The sequence below is a fragment of the Bos grunniens genome, chromosome 23 (assembly GCF_055505025.1).
Source record: "Bos grunniens cultivar Pamir isolate PY7600 chromosome 23, Bosgru_T2T1.0, whole genome shotgun sequence".
Taxonomy (NCBI): domain Eukaryota; kingdom Metazoa; phylum Chordata; class Mammalia; order Artiodactyla; family Bovidae; genus Bos; species Bos grunniens.
The window spans coordinates 18041568-18063845 of record NC_141187.1 but is presented as its reverse complement, the minus strand read 5'-3'; the positions used below and the strand labels follow the sequence as shown (position 1 = coordinate 18063845).

The 22278-nt window shown below is 53.3% G+C and overlaps 2 protein-coding genes across 10 annotated transcripts in view; both read right to left on the bottom strand.

The window, feature by feature from the left end:
* CUL9 (cullin 9) overlaps positions 1–5828 on the bottom strand; it is a 37659-nt gene extending 31831 nt beyond the window's left edge. For all 8 annotated transcript variants that reach the window (XR_015153206.1, XR_015153207.1, XR_015153209.1 and 5 more), the window contains exons 1-6: positions 5690–5828; positions 3342–3974; positions 2633–2787; positions 1787–2299; positions 1150–1285; positions 806–999 (exon numbers count right to left, since the gene is read on the bottom strand). Coding sequence is in view for 3 of the 8 variants with exons in the window: in XM_086371707.1 (XP_086227833.1) it covers positions 806–999; positions 1150–1285; positions 1787–2299; positions 2633–2787; positions 3342–3936 (1593 nt within the window). In the remaining 5 variants the exon portion in view is untranslated. The remainder of the gene's footprint in view (positions 1–805; positions 1000–1149; positions 1286–1786; positions 2300–2632; positions 2788–3341; positions 3975–5689) is intronic.
* Positions 5829–6354: 526 nt separating this feature from the next.
* SRF (serum response factor) lies at positions 6355–17098 on the bottom strand. Of its 2 annotated transcripts, XM_086371729.1 has the most exons (8): positions 15413–17098; positions 14611–15064; positions 12596–12862; positions 11294–11555; positions 10618–10737; positions 9390–9581; positions 9003–9079; positions 7901–8773 (listed from the first exon to the last, which is right to left on the bottom strand). In XM_086371729.1, the coding sequence occupies exons 1-8, from the start codon at positions 15565–15567 to the stop codon at positions 8678–8680; spliced, it is 1623 nt and encodes a 540-aa protein (XP_086227855.1). In that variant the 5' UTR covers positions 15568–17098; the 3' UTR covers positions 7901–8677. The 2 variants fall into 2 exon arrangements, with proteins under 2 accessions (XP_086227853.1, XP_086227855.1); XM_086371727.1 differs by having other exon boundaries at positions 6355–8773; positions 14611–15513.
* Between the last annotated feature and the right edge of the window lie 5180 nt (positions 17099–22278).

The window sequence follows — 22278 nt, the reverse complement described above, 5'->3', positions numbered from 1 at the left end:
TGTCCTTTATCGAGCCCATCTTTGCATGAAATGTCCCCTTGGTATCTCTAATTTTCTTGAAGAGATCTCTAGTCTTTCCCATTCTGTTGTTTTCCTCTATTTCTTTGCATTGATCGCTGAGGAAGGCTTTCTTATCTCTTCTTGCTATTCTTTGGAACTCTGTATTCAGATGCTTATATCTTTCATTTTCTCCTTTGCTTTTCGCTTCTCTTCTTTTCATAGCTATTTGTAAGGCCTCCCCAGACAGCCATTTTGCTTTTTTGCATTTCTTTTCCATGGGATGGTCTTGATCCCTGTCTCCTGTACAATGTCACGAACCTCATTCCATAGTTCATCAGGCACTCCATCTATCAGATCTAATCCCTTAAATCTATTTCTCACTTCCACTGTATAATCATAAGGAATTTGATTTAGGTCATACCTGAATGGTCTAATGGTTTTCCCTACTTTCTTCAATTTAAGTCTGAATTTGGCAATAAGGAGTTCATGATCTGAGCCACAGTCAGCTCCTGGTCTTGTTTTTGTTGACTGTATAGAGCGTCTCCATTTTTGGCTGCAAAGAATATAATCAATCTGATTTCGGTGTTGACCACGTGGTGATGTCCATGTGTAGAGTCTTCTCTTGTGTTGTTGGAAGAGGGTGTTTGCTATGACCAGTGCATTTTCTTGGCAAAACTCTATTAGTCTTTGCCCTGCTTCATTCCATACTCCAAGGCCAAATTTGCCTGTTACTCCAGGAACTACCTTAGAGAATCCCAACTCTAACCCCACCACAAACCCCCCAGGCATCTCTCGTCTGTAATACCTCATCCAGGTTCTCTCGAAGACTCTGGTAAATTGACTGCTGCTCACATATGTCCAACTTCCTGATGAAGAAGAGCAGCTCCCACCACTCAGCCTGGGTCAGGTAGCCCAGTTTCTCATTCTTCTGAGGCTCGGGCTGGAGGTATGGCAAAGAGTAGAGCCCGTCCACGGGCTTCCAGTCCCAGGAGGGGAGTGCTGGGGAGACAGGCACAGGGGGCCTCAGCCTCCACTGGGGGACTGAATGGGTTTCTGAACGTTTGGGGCAGCTCCTGGTCCTGAGAGGGCTGCATGCCGCCTACTCCTCCTCTGTTCAGACCCCGTGTCCTCATCCCCTCCCTGGCTCACCTGTGCCCGGCACAGCAGCCCCCGCCCCCTCCTCCGCAGCCGCTGAAGCCGTGTCCTCAGCAGTCTCCTCAGGACCCAGGATCTCCAGCATGTGCCAGTGCACCCAGTACGTGCGGCTCGTCGACTGCCAGAAGACCTGGTGCGGAGGAAGGGAGGCAGAAGATGAGAGAGGGCTCAGCCCTGAGAACCCCACGCTGGGCAAGCTGGAGAGGACGGCCGGATCCAGACTTGGGGCGTGGAGCCCTCGGGGGGCACACAGGGCTAGGCCTGGGAAACCTCTAGCACACAAGGCTCCCTTCCCCAACCAAGGCATGCCGCACTTCTCCTCTCCTCCTAACCCGGAAGGCCTCTGCTCCCATGCTCCCTCCAAGCCCACTCCACTGCTGCGGGTGGGGATATCTGGATATCTCAGTTTTGCCTCCTGGTCAAGGGAGTTTCTCCTGGACCTCACAACCCACCCATTCCTAACAGATTTTCCCAGCCCTCTAACAGCCCCCTCTCCATCACTGATTCTGCTGAAAGCATCCCAGTTCTCTGGAGGTTTTCTCCCTGGGTGGCCTGCCAGAGCCCCCAGCATGAAGCGTGAAGCCCCAGCGACGCCCCACGCAGACAGACCCCCAGCGGTGGCCCCGCTCACCTGCACAGGGGGCACGCCATTGTTGCTCTGCCGGAACTCGCCCTCGTCGCCCGCGCTGATCTCCTCGTAGTCATCCAGCATCCGCACTCGCATGCCCGGCTGCAGCGTTTGCTGCACGTACTCACCGTAGCCACTAAGGCTGGAGAATTCAGCGCGCTGGCGGAAGGCCCGCCCTTGCCTCCTGGGGGGCGCAACGATGGTGGGGAGTAAAAGGCTGGGGCCTGAAATGCTGGGCTGAAAGATGGACCGGGTCGGCCGGGGTGGCAACGTGCCCTGTTGGCTGAGGTTCCGGGCCCAGCCCATGCTCCGCACCAGCTCCGAGATAAGGTTGCCCACAGCCATACTGAACTCCAGCTCCCGCTGCCCCCGGCTCTTCTCCCGGCCCAAATCCTCCCTCGAGGTTGGGGAGCCTCGGTCTCCGGCCCCCTGCTCTGGACTGTTATTCAGCTGATCCAGCAGAGAAGTGACACACAGGTAGCGTTTCACCAGGGAGAAGAGCAGTTTTCCTGGGATCTGGAGGACACAGTCCATGGTGTAACTTCCTCTTCTCCCAGCTCCCACCCCTCTCCTTTCCCTGGACATCAGCCTCTTCAGAAAAAGATAAAGCCTTCATCCCCACACCTGCAGTTCCCAAACTGTGACTGACATAAGAAACACCCAAGGAATGCCTTAAAACACAGAGTCTTGGGTTCTCATCTCAGAGACTCTGAGTGGGGAGGATAATATGAACCTTGATTTTAGTAGGTTCCCCAGGCGGCCCTGGCACTGGTGCAGCCCTGAACCACATTTTCAGAAATCATGCCCTGGTCCTTGTACATAGCCTTTCCCCCACAGCTGCAAGGGTACCTGAGGCAGGTGAATGCCCTCAAAGGCCATGCAATGCTCCTCGGAAGACGTGGTCTCTGCAAACAGTTCCAGCAAAGTATAGCGGCTGTCAAAATCCATGTGCTGCTCGATGCCGTCTTGTTGGCTCAGTGACAGAAGGACGTGAGCCCGACTCCCTGTAATGCACACCGGATCCAGATCTTCTCCTCAATCCCCACTACGCCTCTCCACATCGCCTGTCCCCAAACTGTCTATCCTAGACCCCAGAGGCTTTCAAACTTGTGACTGAGACTCCCAGGAAGAGACACATTTCACACAGTCACCTGACATGAAGGTACACGATGTGAAACTGAAACATACACTTCATACTACAAAACTGACACTACTAAGTGCTCTGAGCTGATGTTTAACATTTTAAAAAAATGTTGGTTATAACCCATGAAAGTGATTTTACAACCAACTAACAAATCTCCAACCAGAACACATAAACTTATTCCCATTTCTTCTCTGCCTCTGCCCTGAGAACAGACAGCTAAACCAGGTGCTATCATTCTATCCTGTTTCTGCACCTGTGATGGCTTATTAATCTACCTTTTCCCTTTGCAATGAAATTGATGTCTACCAAATACTAGGTGCTCTTACAGAGCTGGGAAACCCCTCCTCTTCCTGTTCTTACTCCTGTGGCCCCATCCTCTCCAGGGGCTCCCTTCTTCCCATGGCTGTCTCTCACCAGCGTCGTGGGCTGCCAGGGCCTGCAGCATCTTGCCAGCACTCCGACGGATCTGAGGCTCAGGATTGCACAGCATGTGCATGAGTAGGTCCAGGGCGCCCGTCTCCCTGAAGACGCCGGTGAGGGGCCCGATGCTGGCATAGGCGCTGAGCACGTGGATGGTGTGGAGCACAGCGGCCGTGAGGCTCGAGGTCCCACCTTCTGCCAGCTGCCGGGCAGCCCTGCGCACCAGTGCCCGCACGTCCGCCTCCATCTCTCCCATGGCCACGTCATCCAGACTGCCTGGGTCTCGGGGGAAGCTTGCTGGACCCCCAGCTGTCTCGTGCTGAGGTCCCTTGGATAACGCCCGCTCCCCTAACAGCGTGGGACAGCTGGCGTAGACCTCGGGGGCCGACAGCCACATAAGGATGTGCTCGGCCTTGCCCTCCTCCACGCCCGCTCTACCCACTTCCCCACACTTCAGGACACTCCATCGGATCAGGTATTCAGGATGCCCATCCTGTCCAGGCCGCTGTCGAAGGACCTCTTCGGGATATGCCTGCAGCTGGGGCCCCAAGGGCACCGTGAGGTCCCCAGTGCGCCGTTCTCCCACCATCCTGACTTCCTGGGACACACGGGAGAGAGACAGAGGCACTGTGGGAAAGAGAAAAACCTACGTGAAGGGGGTGGAACCTTGAGGCGCAGACAGGGTGGGGGGTGATTGGTAGGCTGCATGGAATTTGGAGGCCAAAGAGAAAAGGCCAAGGAAAGGATGGAATAAATAACCTAAACACACTTTGGGATTTGTAACAAGGAGAACAGAGTGAAAAACAGCGATAGAAGGCAATGAAAAGGTTTCCGAAATGGAAAAAATTACAAGAGAGGAAGAGAAGAATAGAAAGCAAGATAAGAAAAAGAGCTGATGGTTAATCAGGACAATTTGGGCAGAACAGGAGGGTGGCTGAGGGGTACAGATCAAGACTTAGAAGGATGACATGGTTGAGCAGGTAGGCCAGCAGCCTGTGAGACAGTGGGGCCAGAACAAGTCAGGAAAGTCAGGATGGGGAAGGGGCAGGACAGGGAGCATAAATGACAGGTTAAAGCGGGACTGTGGGTATAAAGGGGGGATCATGGCAGATATTAAGAAGAGAGACTAAAGGAGGCAGATGACTGGATGAGAAAAAGGTATGAGAACACTGGGAAAGGGAGAGGGGACTAGGGATCCAAATGAAATTATGGGAGGAAAAAAACCAAGTCCCACCCTGCCCTTATGCTGTATGTATGGTAAGGGTCTAAGTTAAGTAGATCTAGATGGAGGTAATAATCATGGAGTTGAAGAGTAGGGAATGAGGTCAGGAGACAGCAGAGGTATTAAGAGAGGCTATACAGTACAGATTCAGATACATGGGACTCTGAATTCTGGCTCCTTCACTTCTTATATGTGTACTTTTGGACAAGTCAATCTCTAAGCCTCAGTTTTCTCCTCTGCAAGATAATAATATTTAAACCCAGCTTACAAAATTGTCATAAAAACTTACTAAGGTCACATATATAAAGCGTTCAGAACAGCCTCTAGCATACAGTCAGAATGCTCAGTAAACAGAATCTAATACTACTATTCTTAGCGAGGGAGAAGGTAGGAGCAGTCCCCAGGTAAGTAGAACGCTCATGTGTCAGAATAAAATTATAAGTAGGTGCGGATTGACGGCTATGTTAGTGATCAGGGAAAGATACGAACCAGTGTGGGGGCAACAGGGAATGGTGAGGATAAGAAAGGACAGCAAACCCAAATGAAGAAATGGTGATCAGAGCAGGGGTCATGTTGGGGTACATGTTGGGGTACAGGGATAGAGGATGAGAGTAGAAGAAAGGCGTGAAGAGGAGGGGAAGACGGGATGTGCTCTCGAAGTGGGTAGGGGTCCAGATAGCATGCGGGGGCGGGGGCGGGGGGAGACGGAGATGCGAGCAAGACAGGACGTAACCAAGTGATGTGCGATGGACAACTGATGAGCGGGATGAATAACACAATCGCAAAGGCCTAAATAGGGAGAGAGGAAGGGCTGGAGAACAGGAGAAATAAACTGAGATGGGGAGGCGAAGTCTTGGTTGCGGGGATGAGACAGCAGGTAGGCGTAGGTGGCAGGTCAGACCCGAGCTTGCAAGCCAGCAGGGGCGGTGGGGGAGGCCAGCACCCGCCGGAGAACGGGCTTGGGGGGCGGAGGAGGTGGGGGGGCGCGGTCGGAGGAGGCTGACCGGACCGAGCGAATCTCGGCAAGACCTGGCTCCTGTCGTCAGCGCCACGGAGAGTGGGCAAGGAACCGGGGAAGGGACGGGGCAGGGGCGGGGAGGGCGCAGAACTCTCCTCTCACCTCCCACCTCCCGGCTCGGCCCTCGCTGGGGCCCGGCGCCGGTCCCGCAGTGCCGGCCCCGCCTCCTCCGCGGCTCCCTTCCGGGTCACGCCGCCAGTGCGCGCACGGCCGGGCGGCTACGGGTCCCATCGCGGCCCATAGCTGAGCGCGGCGGCGGCACGGTGCGCCGGCGGAGCATGCGTAGTTCCCGCGTCTGGGGGCGCGCTGCCCGCGGAGCCTAGGGGTCGTGGTAGCGTGGCCCGTTTCTCCGCAGCCGTAGGCTGCCCTTTCTGTTCCAGTATCGGCTTTGAAGCCCTCCTTGCCCTTTACTGGATCTGCCTTCGTCTCCCACCGAAACGCACACTCATATCCTAGGGCTGTCCTCTTAGTTTGCTCTAGGTCACGTGGCCATGAGTTTCCCATACCCGAGGCTTTGGATTGGTTGCGTTCTTTTTCCTATTAATTAAAATTGCTTCTCTCTGTGTTGACCTAAGCACCTAGCACAGCTGGGGCTGAAGATAAAGGCCCTAACCATCACCCCCGATGTGTTCCTTAACTCAAATCAGTAGAGTTCAACAGCCCAAAGCACCCATGCGTTTCATTAAACAAGACGCTTGTTTCTCAGCACGTCTGTGTTCATACCTCCCCCGCTCCAATATGGGAAAACAAAAGCAAAGACCCCACAGTCTGTGCACAAAAATGATACATTTATTGAAAGAGTATTTTTTTCTTAATACAAAAGAAAGCTCTGTACATAGGACTGTGACCATGTCCACTATTCCTGGGTCAGCATCCCAGGGGAAGTAGAAACCACTAACATACACACCCCACATTCGCACACACACATTCACTCGGGCACGCGCGCGCGCGCACACACACACACACACATACACACCCCAGAGCCACCAAGGAAGGGAAACACCAAGGGTCGCTGCACGTAAAAATGCCACCTCATCCTTGACGCACGCATGTTCTCCCAAGGCCACGCTCACACAACACACATTATAAGCACTTTGCCTGATTCACTCACTGGGTCTGTCTTTTGTGGGAAGGAGAGGAGGAATTCATCAAGGTCTCCTCCCCAGCGTGAGGGAGAGGGGAGTGAGTGAGTGATGGTGGAGTGAAAACAAAGAGTAGAGAAAAGGGGCTGGGCAGTTGCAGACCTGAGTCCCAAGCTCCCCCACTCTCTGACCCCTGATTTGCCATGCCCCAATCTATAAGCCACCCATAAGTCCCCTGCTATCTTCTGGAGAAAGCCAGAAAGATGGCTTCCATCTTGGCACCCCAAACTGGGGCAAGACAGCAAAGGGGGTTAGAGGTCCGGAGGTTTTCAAACATGTTGGCAAATCATCCCCATGATAATTAGACTGTGTGTATAAACTTCCCCCACCCCTTCACCTCATCACAGAAGCAGGCTTGTTCCTACTCAAGGCAGACCTAAGGGGTTAATAAAACTCCACCCACCCCCCACTGCCCTGTTTTGAAAAAGCTCCCTCTCTGATACAGGTGGTGAAGGTAGGCTCTGACACAGGGTAAAAGACCCTCCCCCTATGTTGGCCCACCCTCAAGATCTACCCCAAAGGGGGCAGAGGGGGTGGGGCACGGCCCCTGTACAAATTACATAAATACTGAGGTTACACTTAGAAAAATAAAGTCATTTTCTTCAAGGCTTTTTGTCTTAATTTTAAAAAGTTACAGTAGCTGCTCACTCCCTGGGAGAGCTGCCATTTCTGGCTCCCCTAATCCCACACTCAGCCCAAGAGCTGCTCCCATTTCTTCTGCCCCCCAATCCTGCCTCTCGCCCCCTCCCAGACCCCACCCTGCTCACTGCAACTTGGGCCCCAGGCAGCTGCAGGCCTGGGGGCGCGCAAGGCTGCAATGCCCATGCGTGTGGCACAAATGAAGTCAGTTGCCTCTGACACCCTCCCACCCCCCACCCACATTTGGTCTCCCTCTTCCCTCTCCCTAGCAACAGCTCTGAAGGGCAAAAAGAGGCCCAGAGCTGTGGGTCACCCTCCCCACCCCGTTGGGGCATGGCCTGAGGGCCCCTCCCCCGGTTTTCTCCTGGAAACAACCCAGGACCGGGCAATCTCCCCCCCCACACTGGCGAGCCCCAAGCTCATGGGGTGGCTCTGTCCCCAGAGGCCCGGCCAGTTCCGGGGAGCCTCAGGGCTCCCCAGGGAAGGGGAGCTTGGGCAGGGAGGGGGACGAGAAAAACGCCATAAAAAAAAGTTAAATATTTTAAAAATATATATTTATAGATTTGTTTTCACTTCGTCTCCTCAAATAAAAAGTTCAAAATCAACTTTAAGTAAAGCAGCTGGGAGGAGAGGGGGGAAGACAGGGGAACACAGGTGGTTCCCTCCAAGCCAGCAGCCCCTGGAGTTCCAAAGGGAGCGGCAGGGCAGGGCAGGGCAGGGCAGGACGCCCTGGGAATCTGCTGTGCTGGAGCACAGGCCCCGCTGCTCAGGAGCTGTAGGGGCCACGGGCACGGCTTGAGGGAAGAAGCCCCATCTCCCCAGCTGGCTCCCTGAGGGTCAGGGGGTGGGCTCTTTTGACCCAGCCTGTGGCAGACACAGTGCTGACATGGGGTCAGCAAGGAGACTGGGGAGAGGCCCTCCACCCCGCTGCTTCCTCAGGGGGACACAGTGCCTAGTCCCACAGAGACCTGTGTGTGATGGTGGTGGGGGCACGGTCCCATCGGGTAAGCTAATACTCATGGCAAACATGGAGCCAAGCTGGCAAGGGGAGCCTGAGGAGGGAGGGCAGCCCCACCGGCAACAAAATGGGAGGCGGAGCTAGAGGGGGGAAGGGGGCGGGAGGCCGGGGTGGAGGGCAGGCTGGCCCATTTCTTTGGCTGGAGTGAGAGGGCTCAGTCCTGTGGCTGCCCACGCTCCTCCCCGCCTCCCTCCTGCGGCCCGTCAACATGTGTGTAAAGAAAACGTGAAAAGGCAACAATAAATAAGTGGTGCCGTCCCTTGGGCCATCTGTCCAGGGCGGCAGGGCGGATCAGTCACTCTTGGTGCTGTGGGCGGCATCCAGGTTCACCACCTGTAATTCGGTGAGGTTGCTGCTGCTCCCGGCCTGCTGCCCTATCACAGCCATCTGGAGGGAAGGGGGTATGTAAGGAGGAGGTGGGGGGCTGGAACTGACCGGCCAGCTCAGGCTGCCCCCTGCCTGCCTGCCCACCTGCCCACCACCCAGGCCTGACCAGGAAAATGGACAGGCCTCCCGGCTAAGGATCTTGGCTTGGACCACCCAGTAATGAAATCCCCCAAGTCAAGATAAAGAAGAGGCTGGCTGGCTGCCTGGAATGGAAGGTGCCCCCACCTACCTGGTGAAGCTGAACTGCAGAAACTGGGATCTGCACTGTCCCAGATGGTGCTGTGAGGAACACCTGGGGGACGCCACCTGCATGAGATAACCACAGGAGAGACTCAAATCACTTGCTCAAGAGAAACTTCCAGATTCTGGAGGTGTGATGATAAGTGCACAAGTTGGGTGAATCTCAGATGTAAGTGCCCAAGGGTGAGTGTCCAAATGTGTCAAGTGTGCATGTGAGTATGTGTGGCAGCATCTATGTGTGTGTACATATAGGTATACGTGTGAGCATCTGGTTTGGGTATGTTTGAGTGTGTGCATGTGAGTTGAGGGGAGGCATGTGAATGTGTGTGTGAGGGAGGAAACGGTCCTCCTTTCTGCAGCCCTGCCCCTGACTCACCTTGCTCCTGGACCTGGCTGTGGGACACCTGCATGGTGGATGGCGCCTGGGAGAAGGCATTGAGCACAGTGAGGCTGCCATCAGCCAGGCCCGAGGTGGGCGCATACATCACCGCATGGGGGCTGGGGTACATCATGTGGCCGCCCACAGTTGTGGGCACAGATGACGTCATGATGGTGGCAGGCAACGTCACTGGCAAACACAGACACACGTCAGGGAGGTCAGGACTGGTGCTGACTGAGAGCCCCCATCCCACCCCCAGGAACTCCAGGCCTCCAGAGCCCTCCTGCCATTGCCCAGGTCGAAACCTAGACAAAGCTCCTTCCTCTGTTCCCTGTCATCGACTGAGAAAAGCCTTATTTTTTTCTTGAACACAACCGCACCAACCTTTCAGTGTATCCTATCACACCGTGCTATTCGATTATCTATCTGCTTTGTTCCAAGACCCCAAGGCCCTGGGAAAAACAAAGATTACAATGACTGACCCAAGCCAAGGAGACTCAGATACTCTTCTCTGACAGAGAGCCTACATCCCATTTCTCATTTGTTCTTCTCCTCCCTCTTCCTCAACATGCGGCTAACAGAACCAGCTTTTAAACAAGCACTTCTCCAACGTTAATGTGTGTACAGTCACTGGGGGATCTTGTTAAAAGTGCAGATTCTGATTCAATAGGTTTGGGGTGAGGCTTGAGAGTCTGCATTTCTATCAAGCTCCCACGTGATGCTGGTCCTCCTTCCACAGACCACACTTTGTGTAACAGGGTTGTGATTAACAAGAACTTCAAAGTAATTTTATTTTGAAAATGTCTCATCATTTCTAAAATGACTAGAGACATGGAGGGGACTTATGATTACTCAAAAGCTAGGATACCCTCCCACAAGGAGACAACTGCTCTGCCAATCCTTCCTGGCAATTGAGCAAATGTGTGTCTGTGGGAAAGGAACTTCCTTCAGGGCCTCAGGCTTTTCACCTGAGTGTGAAGGAGAGTGGCCTCAATGGTCCCCAATTTCTTCCTGAAATCCACAGCCCCACTGAAGGGCGGGATTCAAAACTAGCCATCCTCACCTGACTTTCTCATAAGGATTAGGGAAAGGGTTAACCCAAAAGCCTCAGTCTCCACATTAAGAAATTTGCTGACCTTAGTTACAGGATGGATAATCCTGGGCACCTGCTGCTAGGTCTCATGAATGAGGGAGGGCAGAGAGGTGACAGAGTTTCAAGCTATACCTGTCCCGCTGGAGGAGGTCTGCGTGAGGTCTGTGCTGCTGTCGCGAGAGGGAGACGCTTGCTGTGGGGCCTGGTGCACCTGAATGGCCTGCACTGGGACCTGCTGGGCCACTGCCCCACCTAGAAGACACAGAGACTTACTCGTGCTCTGTCCTACCCACCACCACTTTCACCAAGCTCCCTCAAACACCCCCAGGCCCAGGGGCTGCCATTCTATCCCCAACTCCCATCACTATCCTTCCTGAGAGCCAAAGAGGCCCCTGAGGTCCAGAATCTTATCTCCAGGGGGTTCCATATTCTGTTCTTGCCCTTCCCTCTTTCCCCTGCCCCAGAACCTGCCTCTACCCTCTTTGGTTGACACAGGAGCAGGCACCCATCCATCAAGGACACAATGTGCCTTCCAATCAAGGTAGGGAAGTGGTAGAATGTCTCCTATCCCTGTGGCAGTGGGGGCACAGGGCTGGGCTTGCTAGGCAAGGCCCGAGTGTACGGTGGAAATTTACTGACAAGGACAGTTCAAGTCCCAGTGGGGAGGGGCATATCTACCAATGGGACATAAGAGGCTTCTCTCAGGCTCTGGCCCCTGTCCATCCTCCTTCTGAGTAAGAAAAGACATTCTCCTTGCACCAGCCCTAAACCCACTCTTAGAATGCTCAGTTTGCCCCTTGTGACTCACCGGGCATGAGGGTGAAGCTGGTAGGCAGCTGCATGAGGCCTCCGGAGGAAACGGGGCCACTGCCCGTACTCTTCAGCACAGTCCCGTTGGCACTGCTGACAGCGCTGGGGCTGACACTAGCAGACACTGGTGCCAGGTAGTTGGTGATGGGAAAGGAGGGGCCGCTGCTGACTTGCATGGTGGTAGAGGTGCTGGGTGCTGTCTGGATGGTGGAGGTGGTACCCGGCAGGTTGGTGACGGTAAACGCCGGCTTCAGTGTATCCTACACCCAGAGTAAAGATGGAGTGGTGAGCCTCTCCCAGATCCTGCTTCTGAGATAGGTTTCTCAGTTTTTCAGGGAACTTAGGGTCAAAGAGCGATCTTGAGGGGTCTGGCAATGAAGCACCAAAGACTTTATTCATTCAGCAAAATGTCCTGGGAATAAACTAACCCTACCACTAAAATATTGGAGAGTCTAGAACACGGACTCTCCCCTCAGGGAACCTTTGTTCTTAGAAGAAGGAGAAAGCCACGAGCTGAGAACCGAGCCCAGAGAACTGAGGGGGGTTCAGATCCTGGAGGTGGGTCAGCGCCGGACGTTGGCGAAGCCGTGGAGCTCGAAGCCCCTGATTGGCGGAGGCGTTGCTAAGGCAAACAGTGCCGCTTCCTCCGATTGGCCAGTTCGTGAAGGGCCACCCGGAAGGTGGGGCTCCCGAGAGCAGTAAGAGGAGGAAGCCCCGCCCCCTCTCCTTACCGGGAAAAGGAAGGGGGAGGCGTAACCAGGGCCGGCATCCCTAACAGCCGAGTGAATACACTCCCTAACGTGCGCAGGCCCGGACATCCTGAAGGGGCAGGCGGCTGGCTAGTAAGGTAGTCTCCAGCGTAGCCAATCAGCCGGCCTGCTGACAGTGCTGGCTTCCCAGGACCCTGGAACCCATAAGTGCTCCCTTCCTATTCCCGGGCGACCCAGTCAGCCAGGAGGGCAGGGCTAAACGACGCCCCCGCCCCCAGCAGGGAGACAGCTGGCGGGAGGAATGCAAGAGCCCTGCCAGGCAGGCGGGCTGCAGGCGGGAGGCCGGCGTGGAGCCGGAGCCGGCCTTATATGGGCACGGAGGCCGCCCGCTTATCTAGGGGGCCGGCCTCCTGTCAGGATAGCAAGGATGGACACCTGTACCCTAAGATGCGGGGCACTAACCCGGCTCCACTCCACATCAGTAGGCACCTATCCACCTGTCCAGGCTAAGGGAGAAAGACCCCTTCTTCCCCTCTCTGCTGGTCAGGTCCCTCCCCTTCCTTCCCCTCAGACAGGAGACCCAAACACACCTTGGTCTCCCCACTGCTGTCGGACTCCGACACCTGGTAGGTGAGGTCTGTCTCTTCAAAGCCGGTGGCACTCATTCTCTGGTCTGTGGTGGGGTCTGAGCGGGGTGGAGAGTCTGGCGAGTTGAGGCAGGTCTGAATCAGTGCCTTGCCAGTCTCACTGGTGATCATGGGCTGCAGTTTGCGGGTGGCAAAGGTATACACATGGCCTGTCTCACTGGCCACCAGCAACAGCACCTGTGTCCCTGTCAGCGTGGACAGCTCATAGGCCTGAGGGTAGGGGGGAGGAGATGGTAGAACAGCAAAATGTTTAATTGCTACCTTCCTTGGCTAGTAGGAAAGAGGAAGTACACAGTGATCTCAAGCTCCCACTCCAATAATGACCTTCCTCTCCAGTGACTCTAAGGGGGTCCTATCTGAAGGATATCTGAAGGTTAGCTGAAGAGTAGAAGAAAAACCCCATGCCCCTCCTTTGAGGAACAGCCCCACTGACCAGCAGATACCCCAAGCAAATAGTCACAGCTCCTGATGACAGAGCATATAACCTCAGCAGACACAGAGTGGCCCAGGGAGCTGCTCCTCACTACAGCTTGGTGCCAGAGCCTCATGAAGAGATGGCTCCCAACACCTCCTCACCATCACAGGGACCAGGATGAAGTCACTACTACACTGAATGTCACATAGATGTCAGGGATAAGGAGCCACCTAAACTCTAAATGTCCCATATTTCTTTCCAGAAACTGCACAGGCACTAACCTGTTGCCATTTTGTCCTGCTCTATAGAACTCTGCTCCCTCTTTTCACTTTCTTTGTCTCGATACAACAGTGTCTGGAGTGATGGGAGATGGCAGCTAGATTAGCAACTACTACCCTGCCATAATACAGACTTGATGGACATGAGTTTAAGCAAGCTACGGGAGTTGGTGATAGACAGGGAAGCCTGGTGTGCTGCAGTCCATGGGGTCACAAAGAGTCGGACATTAACTGAGCGACTGAATTGACCCTGCCATAAAGCCAGGAAGGGGCCTTCAAGGATGGCCCCATAGGTGGCATCCTCACTCCCAATAAAGTTCCACAAACCACTGGAAGCACCCTTGGTTTCTATATGAGATTGGATATAAACACCGGCCAATGTTTCCAGAGTTCGAGCTTCTTGTTTCCCGGTTTCTCTGCTTCCATTCCTTTCCATATCTTCTATAGCCCCAAAATGACTCCTTTCCTCATTCTTTTCACTGGATAATCAGCTAGGAGAGGAGGCATTGCTAGGTACCTCTGCAAACCTTCTCCCCAAACTCCGTGCACCGATTTTTCCCTAGGGCTGGAAATCCCACTTATCCCAAGGGCAAATGGTTCTGAGGCCTGTCCTGCAGGGAGTGTGCCGGCTTCCAGTAGATGCATGAAGACTCATGGCCATCGCAGGACTTGGTTTCTGATGCTCAGGGTAGCATCCGTTTTCCTGCCCTGCTCCCTTAACTGGGGCTCTTGAGCCCCATTCGGTCATCAGCCCTGCCCGTCCTTCCATCCAACACCACTCTAGCGATGCCCACCTTCCTCCCACACATGTTCGCTCATTGTTGTTACACAGCTCCAGCCTCCTCGCCCCCATACCTTCTTATCTGTTCCCTGCTTTTCCGGCGCCTTCCCCGGAACACCAGAGAGCACTGGACCTACTGACCCCTCGGCCTCATTCACCACCTCCCCGGGAGCCCCGCAGCCTCCCATCACCACTCTTCACTCCTCCGCTCTGCAAGGGCCGTGTTCCTCTCTCGCGCCCGTCACTCCCACCTCGGCGCCTTTCCTCTCTTTTCCGGACATTCGCGGCATCTCCCCTCTCCCCACATTTCCCTGGCGGCCCCTCCCCTTTCACCCTCCCGGGGCAACAGTCAACCCCTCCCACACACCTCCTGCGGACTCGCCGCCTCTCACCTCCGCCTCGGCTCTGCCTTCCTCCCGGGCTCCCCTTACGCGTCCCCACCCTCCCGGGCTCCCGTTGGCCGGCCAGCCTCCCAGCCCGGTACCTTCTTCATGATGCCCGTCTTCCTCTTGCTGAAGGTCGTGTAGCGCCGCAGCTTGTTGTCGATGAACTCCATCTTGATCTTCACGCGGCCCCGAGTCTTCTTACCCGGCTTGGCCCCGCTCACCGCGCCGCTCACCGGCCCGTAGCCCCCCGTGGCCGCCGCCGCCGCCTCGGGCCCACCGACCACCACACCGAGCTCCATCTCGCTCAGGCTCCGCTTCAGGCCGCGCCGCTCGGCGCCCAGCTCCTCCTCTTCGCCCGACTCCGAGTCACCCTCGCTGCCGCTGTAGAGGGCCCCTGCGGTGGGCGCCGGGGTGGTTGTCGCTGCTGCTGCAGCCTCCCGCTCAAGGCGGCCCGGCCCGAGCCCCGCGCCGTTCCCGGGGACCCGGCCCCCGTTAGCCCCTCGAGTCCCGCCGCCTCCACCGCCCGGCCGCCCCGTCGGCGTCCGGTTCAGGCTGCCCCCCAGGGCTGAGCCCCGGCCCAGCGCCGCCGCGGCCCCAGCTTGGCTCGGTAACATGGCGCTCAATGCAGGAGGGCGGACGGGCAGTCAGCGAGGAATCGGAGCCGCCGCCGCCGCCGCCATCGGCTTCCCGGTTCAACCCGGTGCTCCCGCTGCTGCTAATGCCGCTATCGCTGCCGCCGTTACCGCTGCGAACCCGGGGCCCCTGCACGCCCGGGCCGACCTGGGCCCTCACTTTCCTGCCCCTGTGGCCCGGGTTGCCCCAGGCCGCGCGGAGCGCCCCCTGTCCGTACGCTAGGGCGGCGCGCCCGGCGGCCGTCAGCGTCCCCCGGGGGGCAGGGGCTGCCGGCCGCGGCCGAGACGGCGGGTGGAGGGGGCCGGGACCACGCGCTGGCGGCGAGGGATCCCCCGACCCTTCCCCCCATATAAAGAGATACAATGTTTCCTTTTATGGCGAGGCCGCTCCTTATATGGTGAGCCCCTGCACCCCCGCCCCATTGGTCCGCGGTTCCGGCACCTCCGCTCCCCATTGGCCCACAGGGGGCGCTTATTTGCATAGACATACCGAACTCGCTGCTGTCATCCCGCGTAAGACGGCGACTCCAAAAGGGGAGGAGCCGACGCCTCTTAAAGGAACAGGAGAGGAGGTACGACTCCGCCCCCTGACCAGAGAATGGTAGAGAGAATTGGGAGGAACCTGCAGAGAGGAAGCCTGGAAGAGCACTGGGGCGCAGTCTTGCGGAGGAGAGGGAGCCGCACTGGGAACTCGGCGCTGCAAGGGCTGGAAGCCAACACTGGGATAGTCCCTGAGTGGATTGTGCGGATTGCAGTAAATTATATGCAGCCCAAATTTCCAGGGAATACAGGGATTAGAGCACTTCCCCAAGCCTTCCTGAGGGAGTCAACGTTACTGGCCGAGCAGAGGGGGCTTGGGTCCCCGCTGTCCAGACTTGTTGCGCCGCGCGGCCTCTCGGCTCCACCAATTCCCCTCCCCCCAACCACTTCCTTTCCCTTTCCCTCTCTTTTCAAGGCGACGACACTTTCCCACCAGGACGGCTCCCCTGTCCTCATTCATCATTCTCTATACTGGTTGCGGGGGGCGGGGATCTTTGGCAGACGTACATCTGGAAAAGACCCGGGGAGACAGTCGGCCTCCCGGTCGCCAATGGGGGCAGGGAGGAGAGATGAAGATCTGTGAAGACTTCCAGCTGCGGGCTGGACTGGGGGAGGGGGTGGTCCCAGGGATAAAGCCCACCCCCAGCCAGTGCAGAGGCCTGGGAAAAAGTGTAGCAGAGCATAAAGTTTAAGCAAGCCAAGTGCACACACGCGCGCCACACACACACCCTTCTCTTAAAAACCAAGTAAAGCCCATAGAAGCAGGGTGGGGGGAGTTAGACTGGAGTGCTGCAAAACCCAGGTTTACAGTGTGGGTCTGGTTCTTAGCTACAAGGCAGTGAAAGTAGCTTGAACTTCACTATTACAGAAATTATTAAAATCTGAAAGCTGCCTCTTCCTAGCCCTGCGCCTGGAAACAAGTGTTTGACCTCTCCAAACTCCACGTGACTTCACTGTTGGTACCCATCCCTCAAAGTTCTTAATAAAGATTAGATGAGATACAGATTAAAGTGCAGTGGTGGTCCAATGGTGAGGTAATCACCTTATGTTTAAGGGGATGGGAGAGAGTGATGATTCCCACTTTAAATTAAAGATTAAATAAAGCAGTCGGTGGTGAATCAAGTGGTAGTGATAGGTATATTTAGTATACTGCAATTTAGTATACTGCAGCCAGCATGTAAATTATTATTAATTTAATGGGTCTCACAAAAAACAAGAGTAAATATTATGGTGTAAAACTTCTCTTTGTATTATTTTTAGTTTGAACAATATAAAGTTGCCATTTTATAGGTCAAGGGTAGAATACTGCTGATTTCATACGGTTCAATGTGTGTGTACTAGATAACAATGTCAACTGCATATCTTACTGTGAATTGCAATCCAAGACTTTGAAAAATACTGAAATTAAGTATGTTCAAGATTTGTGAGATATCGTGTGTATATATACATACATACATGCACAAATATAACTAAAAACACAGCTTTTTCATCAAACCCCTAAATACAGGAATTAAGAGCCCTCCTCATCCCCCTTTCCTAATAGTTTTTTAAGGAGTTTTTTCCCTCCTCTTTTCCTAATTTACTCCACACAACAGGTAGTTAAACATATGGAATGTGTAAGCTCAAGAGGAAGAACAGGTCAAATAGATAAATAGTTTCCAGACGGGTTTCAGGGGCCACAAATGGTTGCTTGGGGTTTGTCTGAGCCTCACAGTCTTACCACAGCTGTCGGGATCTAAATACTTTTCTGTTTGAGATGCCTAGTTTAGACACACAAAGGGTGGACAGCCCACTCAGCAGAGAACCACAGCTGCCTGCCACGTCCACAGGGAAAGGGGTCCACAATGAGCATACTCGGCTTCCCTTCACAGAGGTTTATGGGTCTCCCATTTCACCCAACCCCTGTGTCAGTGCCACCACCAGTATTAGTGCCACAGCTCCTTTGCCAGCTTGCCATGGCTTCATCTTCATGACCCTTTGAAACCAGAGCTGGGGGGCGGGGGGCAAGGGGAAGGAGGAGGGTAGACGTCCACCCATACTACATTACTGCAGGTTCAGGAAACAAAACTGCTGATTGTTGGATAAAGTTAAAGTGAAAACTGGATCAGGGACCTCCCTGGTGGTCCAGTGGCTAAGATGCCACGCTCCCTGTGCAGGGGGCCTGGGTTTGATCCCTGGTCAGGGAACTAGATACCACCTGCTGCAAAGATCGAATATCCTGCCTACTGCAACTGAGAACTGGTGCAGCCAAATTAAAAAAAGGCAAACACAATGATTAAAACAAAAAAAAATGGTTCATGGGTGTGTTTTATTTCAACCACAGAATATTTTCAAATCAGGGTATTTTACATAAAAATCTGAATATACAGCCTTTCTCAAAAAATTGGAATTTTTAGCACCCCTGAACCTAAGTGACCACAAGAACACAAAAGGCTGGAGGGCAGCTGAACGATGGCCATAGAAGAGGCGTTTGCTCTCAGGTTCCTCACAGACTCCGCACAGCCCACTGAACTCAGATAAGTTCCCTTCCTGGCCTCCCTGGAATGTGAGCTTGGTGCCTCTCAGATAAGGCCTCGACTGCAGTAGCCCCCTGTCCATCCAGACCATGAAGGACCTCCAGAAGGGCATCAAGATTCCAGCCAGCTCTCCTCATTCTATACCATTCCCACCTGACCTTTCTTTCTCCAGATTTTTATCACCCAAATAAAATCAGAACAAATTTAAGATTGCTTTTAAAAAATTGCTATCACACACACACAAAAAATTGCTAACACTCTGAAAATATTTTCATGGAACTTCCCTGGTAAGTTCCAGTAGCTAAGACTCCAAGTAGCTAAGACTCCAAGCTCCCAGTAGCTAAGACTCCGAGCTCCCAACACAGGGACCCCAGCTCCATCCCTGGTCAGGGAACTAGATTCTACATGCCACAACTGAGCAACCAAGACCCAGCGAAGCGAAATAAGTTGGGGGAAAAAATTGTTTTCAGACTTCCCGGGTAGTGCAGTAGATAAGAATCTGCCCGCCAATGCAGGGGACACAGGTTTGATCCCTGGTCTGGGAATATTCCATATATAGTGGAGCAAATAAGCCTGCGCACCGCAGCTACTGAGCCTGTGCCCTAAAGCCTGCAAGCCGCAATGACTGAAGCCAGTGCGCTCTAGAGCCTGCGCTCTGCGACAAGAGAAGCCATCACAATGAGAAACACTGCACACTGCAAGAAGAGCAGCCCTCACTGATGGCAATTAAAGAAAGCCTGCACAAAGCAACGAAGACCCAGCGCAGCCAATAAACAAAACTGTTTGCATTGGGGATTAACCTTTACATAGGGATTCTTAACTTCACGTAGAAGAAAAGAGGTCTCAATGGCAGTGTTAGTGGGAATGAAAAGGTCATAAGTCAGTGTCCCCAGGAAAAGTCAGGACAGCCACGCTGCAAACACGCATTGTGCTCACCACCAGAGAGTGGGTTTTGGGGACTAGAGGAATGTGTTTTTTGCTTTATACAAATCTGTACCACTTGACTTCTTCCATGATCTACTTTAAAAATTTTTTATTTGGCTATACCGGGTCTTAGTTGTGGCACTTGGGATCTTTCAGCTGCAGCATGTGGTGTCTTTAGTGGCAGCATGCGGGATCTAGTTCCCTGACCAGAGATGGAACCCAGGGCCCCTGCACTGGGAGCACAGAGTCTTAGCTACCGGACCACCAGGGAAGTCCCCGGTATTACTTTTATGCAAAAAAAAAAAAAATTCCCTTAAAACTAAGCAAAGATAGAAACAGAGTAGAGGGAGAATAAATGGATCTTGGTGATGAGCTGCATGGAGAGCTCAAAGATGGTTCATGGTGGGTTGAGATTCTAAGTAAGGATGACTCCTCTATAAACCATGGTACCAACAATGGAAACACGGAACTTGCCTGGAGGAACAGGTTTGAGAGAGAGGTTAAGTTCAGTTTGGGCCCACGGAAACAGGTAGAGAGAAATGTCCTGTTAGAAAAAAGGGAGTGTGAATCTAAAGCTTGAGGTAGAGGTTGGAATTGAAGCTAATGCTTTGGGAACTGTCCACACTGGAGGGCCAGTTAAAGCCACATGAGGTAAGAGGAGATTCCTGAGGCTGAGAATGTAGAGAGAGGAAGGCCAAGGACAGAAATCAGGAGAACAGCCATCCCTGGAGCAGGCAGAAGAGGGAAGCCACGACCAGGGCTGTAGAAGGCCTGGTTAGAGAAAGTGTACAGGGGGTACCATCACCAAAGGCAAGGCAGCAGAGTTCAAAAAGACAGATGTGGGGGCTTCCTGGTGGTCCAGTGGTTAAGAATCCACCATGCAATGCCGGGATGTGGGTTCAATCCCAGGTCAGGCAACTAAGATCCTACGTGCCCTGGGGCAACTAAGCCCGAGGGTGCCATATCTACTGAGCCCGTGCACCACAGCTAGAGAGCCCACACACCACACTGAAAGATCCTGCATGATACAATGACGCAGCACCCCAAAAAGGCAGAGGTAACCCGCTGTGTTAGCGGCTGTAGAGCAGTCAAAGAAGACCAGGTCTTAGAAGAGGCTCAAGTGATGAATGACTTTCTAGAGTACTGCCTTCCCAGAATTTCAACCACAGGAGATCATTTTTAACATGGCAAACTGGGGTGAATTCAATTATTGCACCCACTTTTCACACTGGGTTGGAATGAGATATCCACATCCTTTCTGGTGCTGGTGTTGGGTTTTGACTTGTGACTCATTTTGGCTGGTAAAATGTTAATACACTTACACTTTTAAATGTGCTAGCATGGGACCACTCCAGGGGTCCAGTGGTTAAGAATCTGTCTACCAAAAAAAAAAAAAAAGAATCTGTCTACCAATCCAGGGGACCAAAGTTTGATCCCTGGTCCGGAAGATTCCACATGTCTTGGAGCAACTAAGCCCAGGCACCACAACTACTGAGCCCGCACTTAGAGCCCACGCTCTGCAACAAAAGAAGCCACCACAATGAGAAGCCCACGCAGCACGACCAGAGACTAGTCCCCACTCGTCACAGCTGGACAAAGCCTGAGCGCAGCTACGAAGACACAGCACAGCCATAAATAAGTAAATGAATGTGCTGGCATGACCTGATGGGACTTCTTATGCCCCTGCTCCTCCATGAGAGCATGGCATGGGGCCAGGAGAGGAACCCAAGCTAGACCTACAACCTGGTACCAAGCCTGGGTGAACGCAGCGAAGTCTAGTCAAGGTCAACCAAATCTCACCAACTTGCAGACTATCATTGAGGAAAATAGATTGTTCATGTGAGATGTGGGTTTTTTATGCAGAAGCACCACTGTAATAACTAAGACATAAGTCAACACCCCCAAACACATACCAAATACAACACACAAAATTTGTAAAACAATACTTACCCATAAGGTTTATAATGTACTCTGACAGTTTTTATTACATTTCATTTTTTTTTTACTGCCAGGTGCAACCCACAGTTTGAAAAACACTGTTCTAGATAAATTGCTCTGGATTTTTTCACTACAACACATGACGATGGACCACACTGTATATTCACAAGAGTGGCTCACTTACCAGTTGGGTGACCTCACGGAAACTACCTTGCCTCCCAAATGTGTGAACAGGGGACAATAAAATCCAGCTAACAGAGTGGTCGAACAAATTCAATATGAGATCATGCATATTAAGTGCTTAGCAAAGTGACTGGTACAAAACAAGTATTTAATAAATATTACCTATTCTTTTTAAAAATATTTTTTTATTAATTCAGAAGTGCCAGGTCTTAGTTGTGGCATGTAGGATCTACTTCCCTGACCAGGGAGCGAACCTACATCGGGAGTGTGGAGTCTTAGCCACTGGACCACCAGGGCAGTCCCAGCTGTTCTTTTCATTACTGAAACATCTGGTGAGGAACAGCAGGAACCACAACAATTCCAGAGGTCAGGACTCATTTCTCGTGGATGGGAAACCATGCTGAAGTTCCAATCTGGGAGAGGGTGACTGATGGCACGAGAGGTCTGGGCAAGGAAGAGCCAGGAATCAAACCAGTTGAGGCTGAAAGCTCTGGAGCAGTGAGGCATTAAATGCATCTTTGCTCGGTCCTGTCTTCTTCACCACCTTCCTAGAGTCTTGAAGGGATTCAGAGACCGGAAGGTACCATTAACTCCTCCTATCCCACCCTCACACGTGGACGTCTAGACGCACCACCTGAATGTGAGTACGTGGCCAGCCAGCAGAGAATAATTAGTTGGCATCAGAGAACAATACAGGATCAGAGAAACAAGACTGCCTCCTCTGAGCCCACATTCTCAATTGCTCCTTGAGAGAATTGGTGGTTGAGTGGTTAAGGACTCCACTTTTTCACTGCCATAGCCTGGGTTCAATTCTTTGACTCGGCAATTAAGATCCAAAAGCTGAGCAGCACGACCAAAAAAAAAAAGTTTCCAACTGCTCCACAAACCAGAGACCAGAGCCCGTGTCCACCAGGTATCCCTGCCGTAGCACCCCCACGCCAGGCTCCGAGAAGGCACACAGCTCCTTCTGATGTGCAAGGGAAGGAGGAACATCATTTATGGACAACGGGAGGGAGTGAGCATCAGAAGCAGG

Bases quoted from the DNA above. Each gene is read 5' to 3' on its own strand.
- SRF (XM_086371729.1), bottom strand. From the start codon at position 15,567: ATGGGGCGGGGGTGCAGGGGCTCACCATATAAGGAGCGGCCTCGCCAT. The intron at 9,080-9,389 runs GTGAGTCAGGGG...TATCTCATGCAG, and splicing joins CAGCCAGGTCCAGGAGCAAG to GTGGCGTCCCCCAGGTGTTC. The intron at 8,774-9,002 runs GTAGGTGGGGGC...CCTTCCCTCCAG, and splicing joins CTGCAGTTCAGCTTCACCAG to ATGGCTGTGATAGGGCAGCA.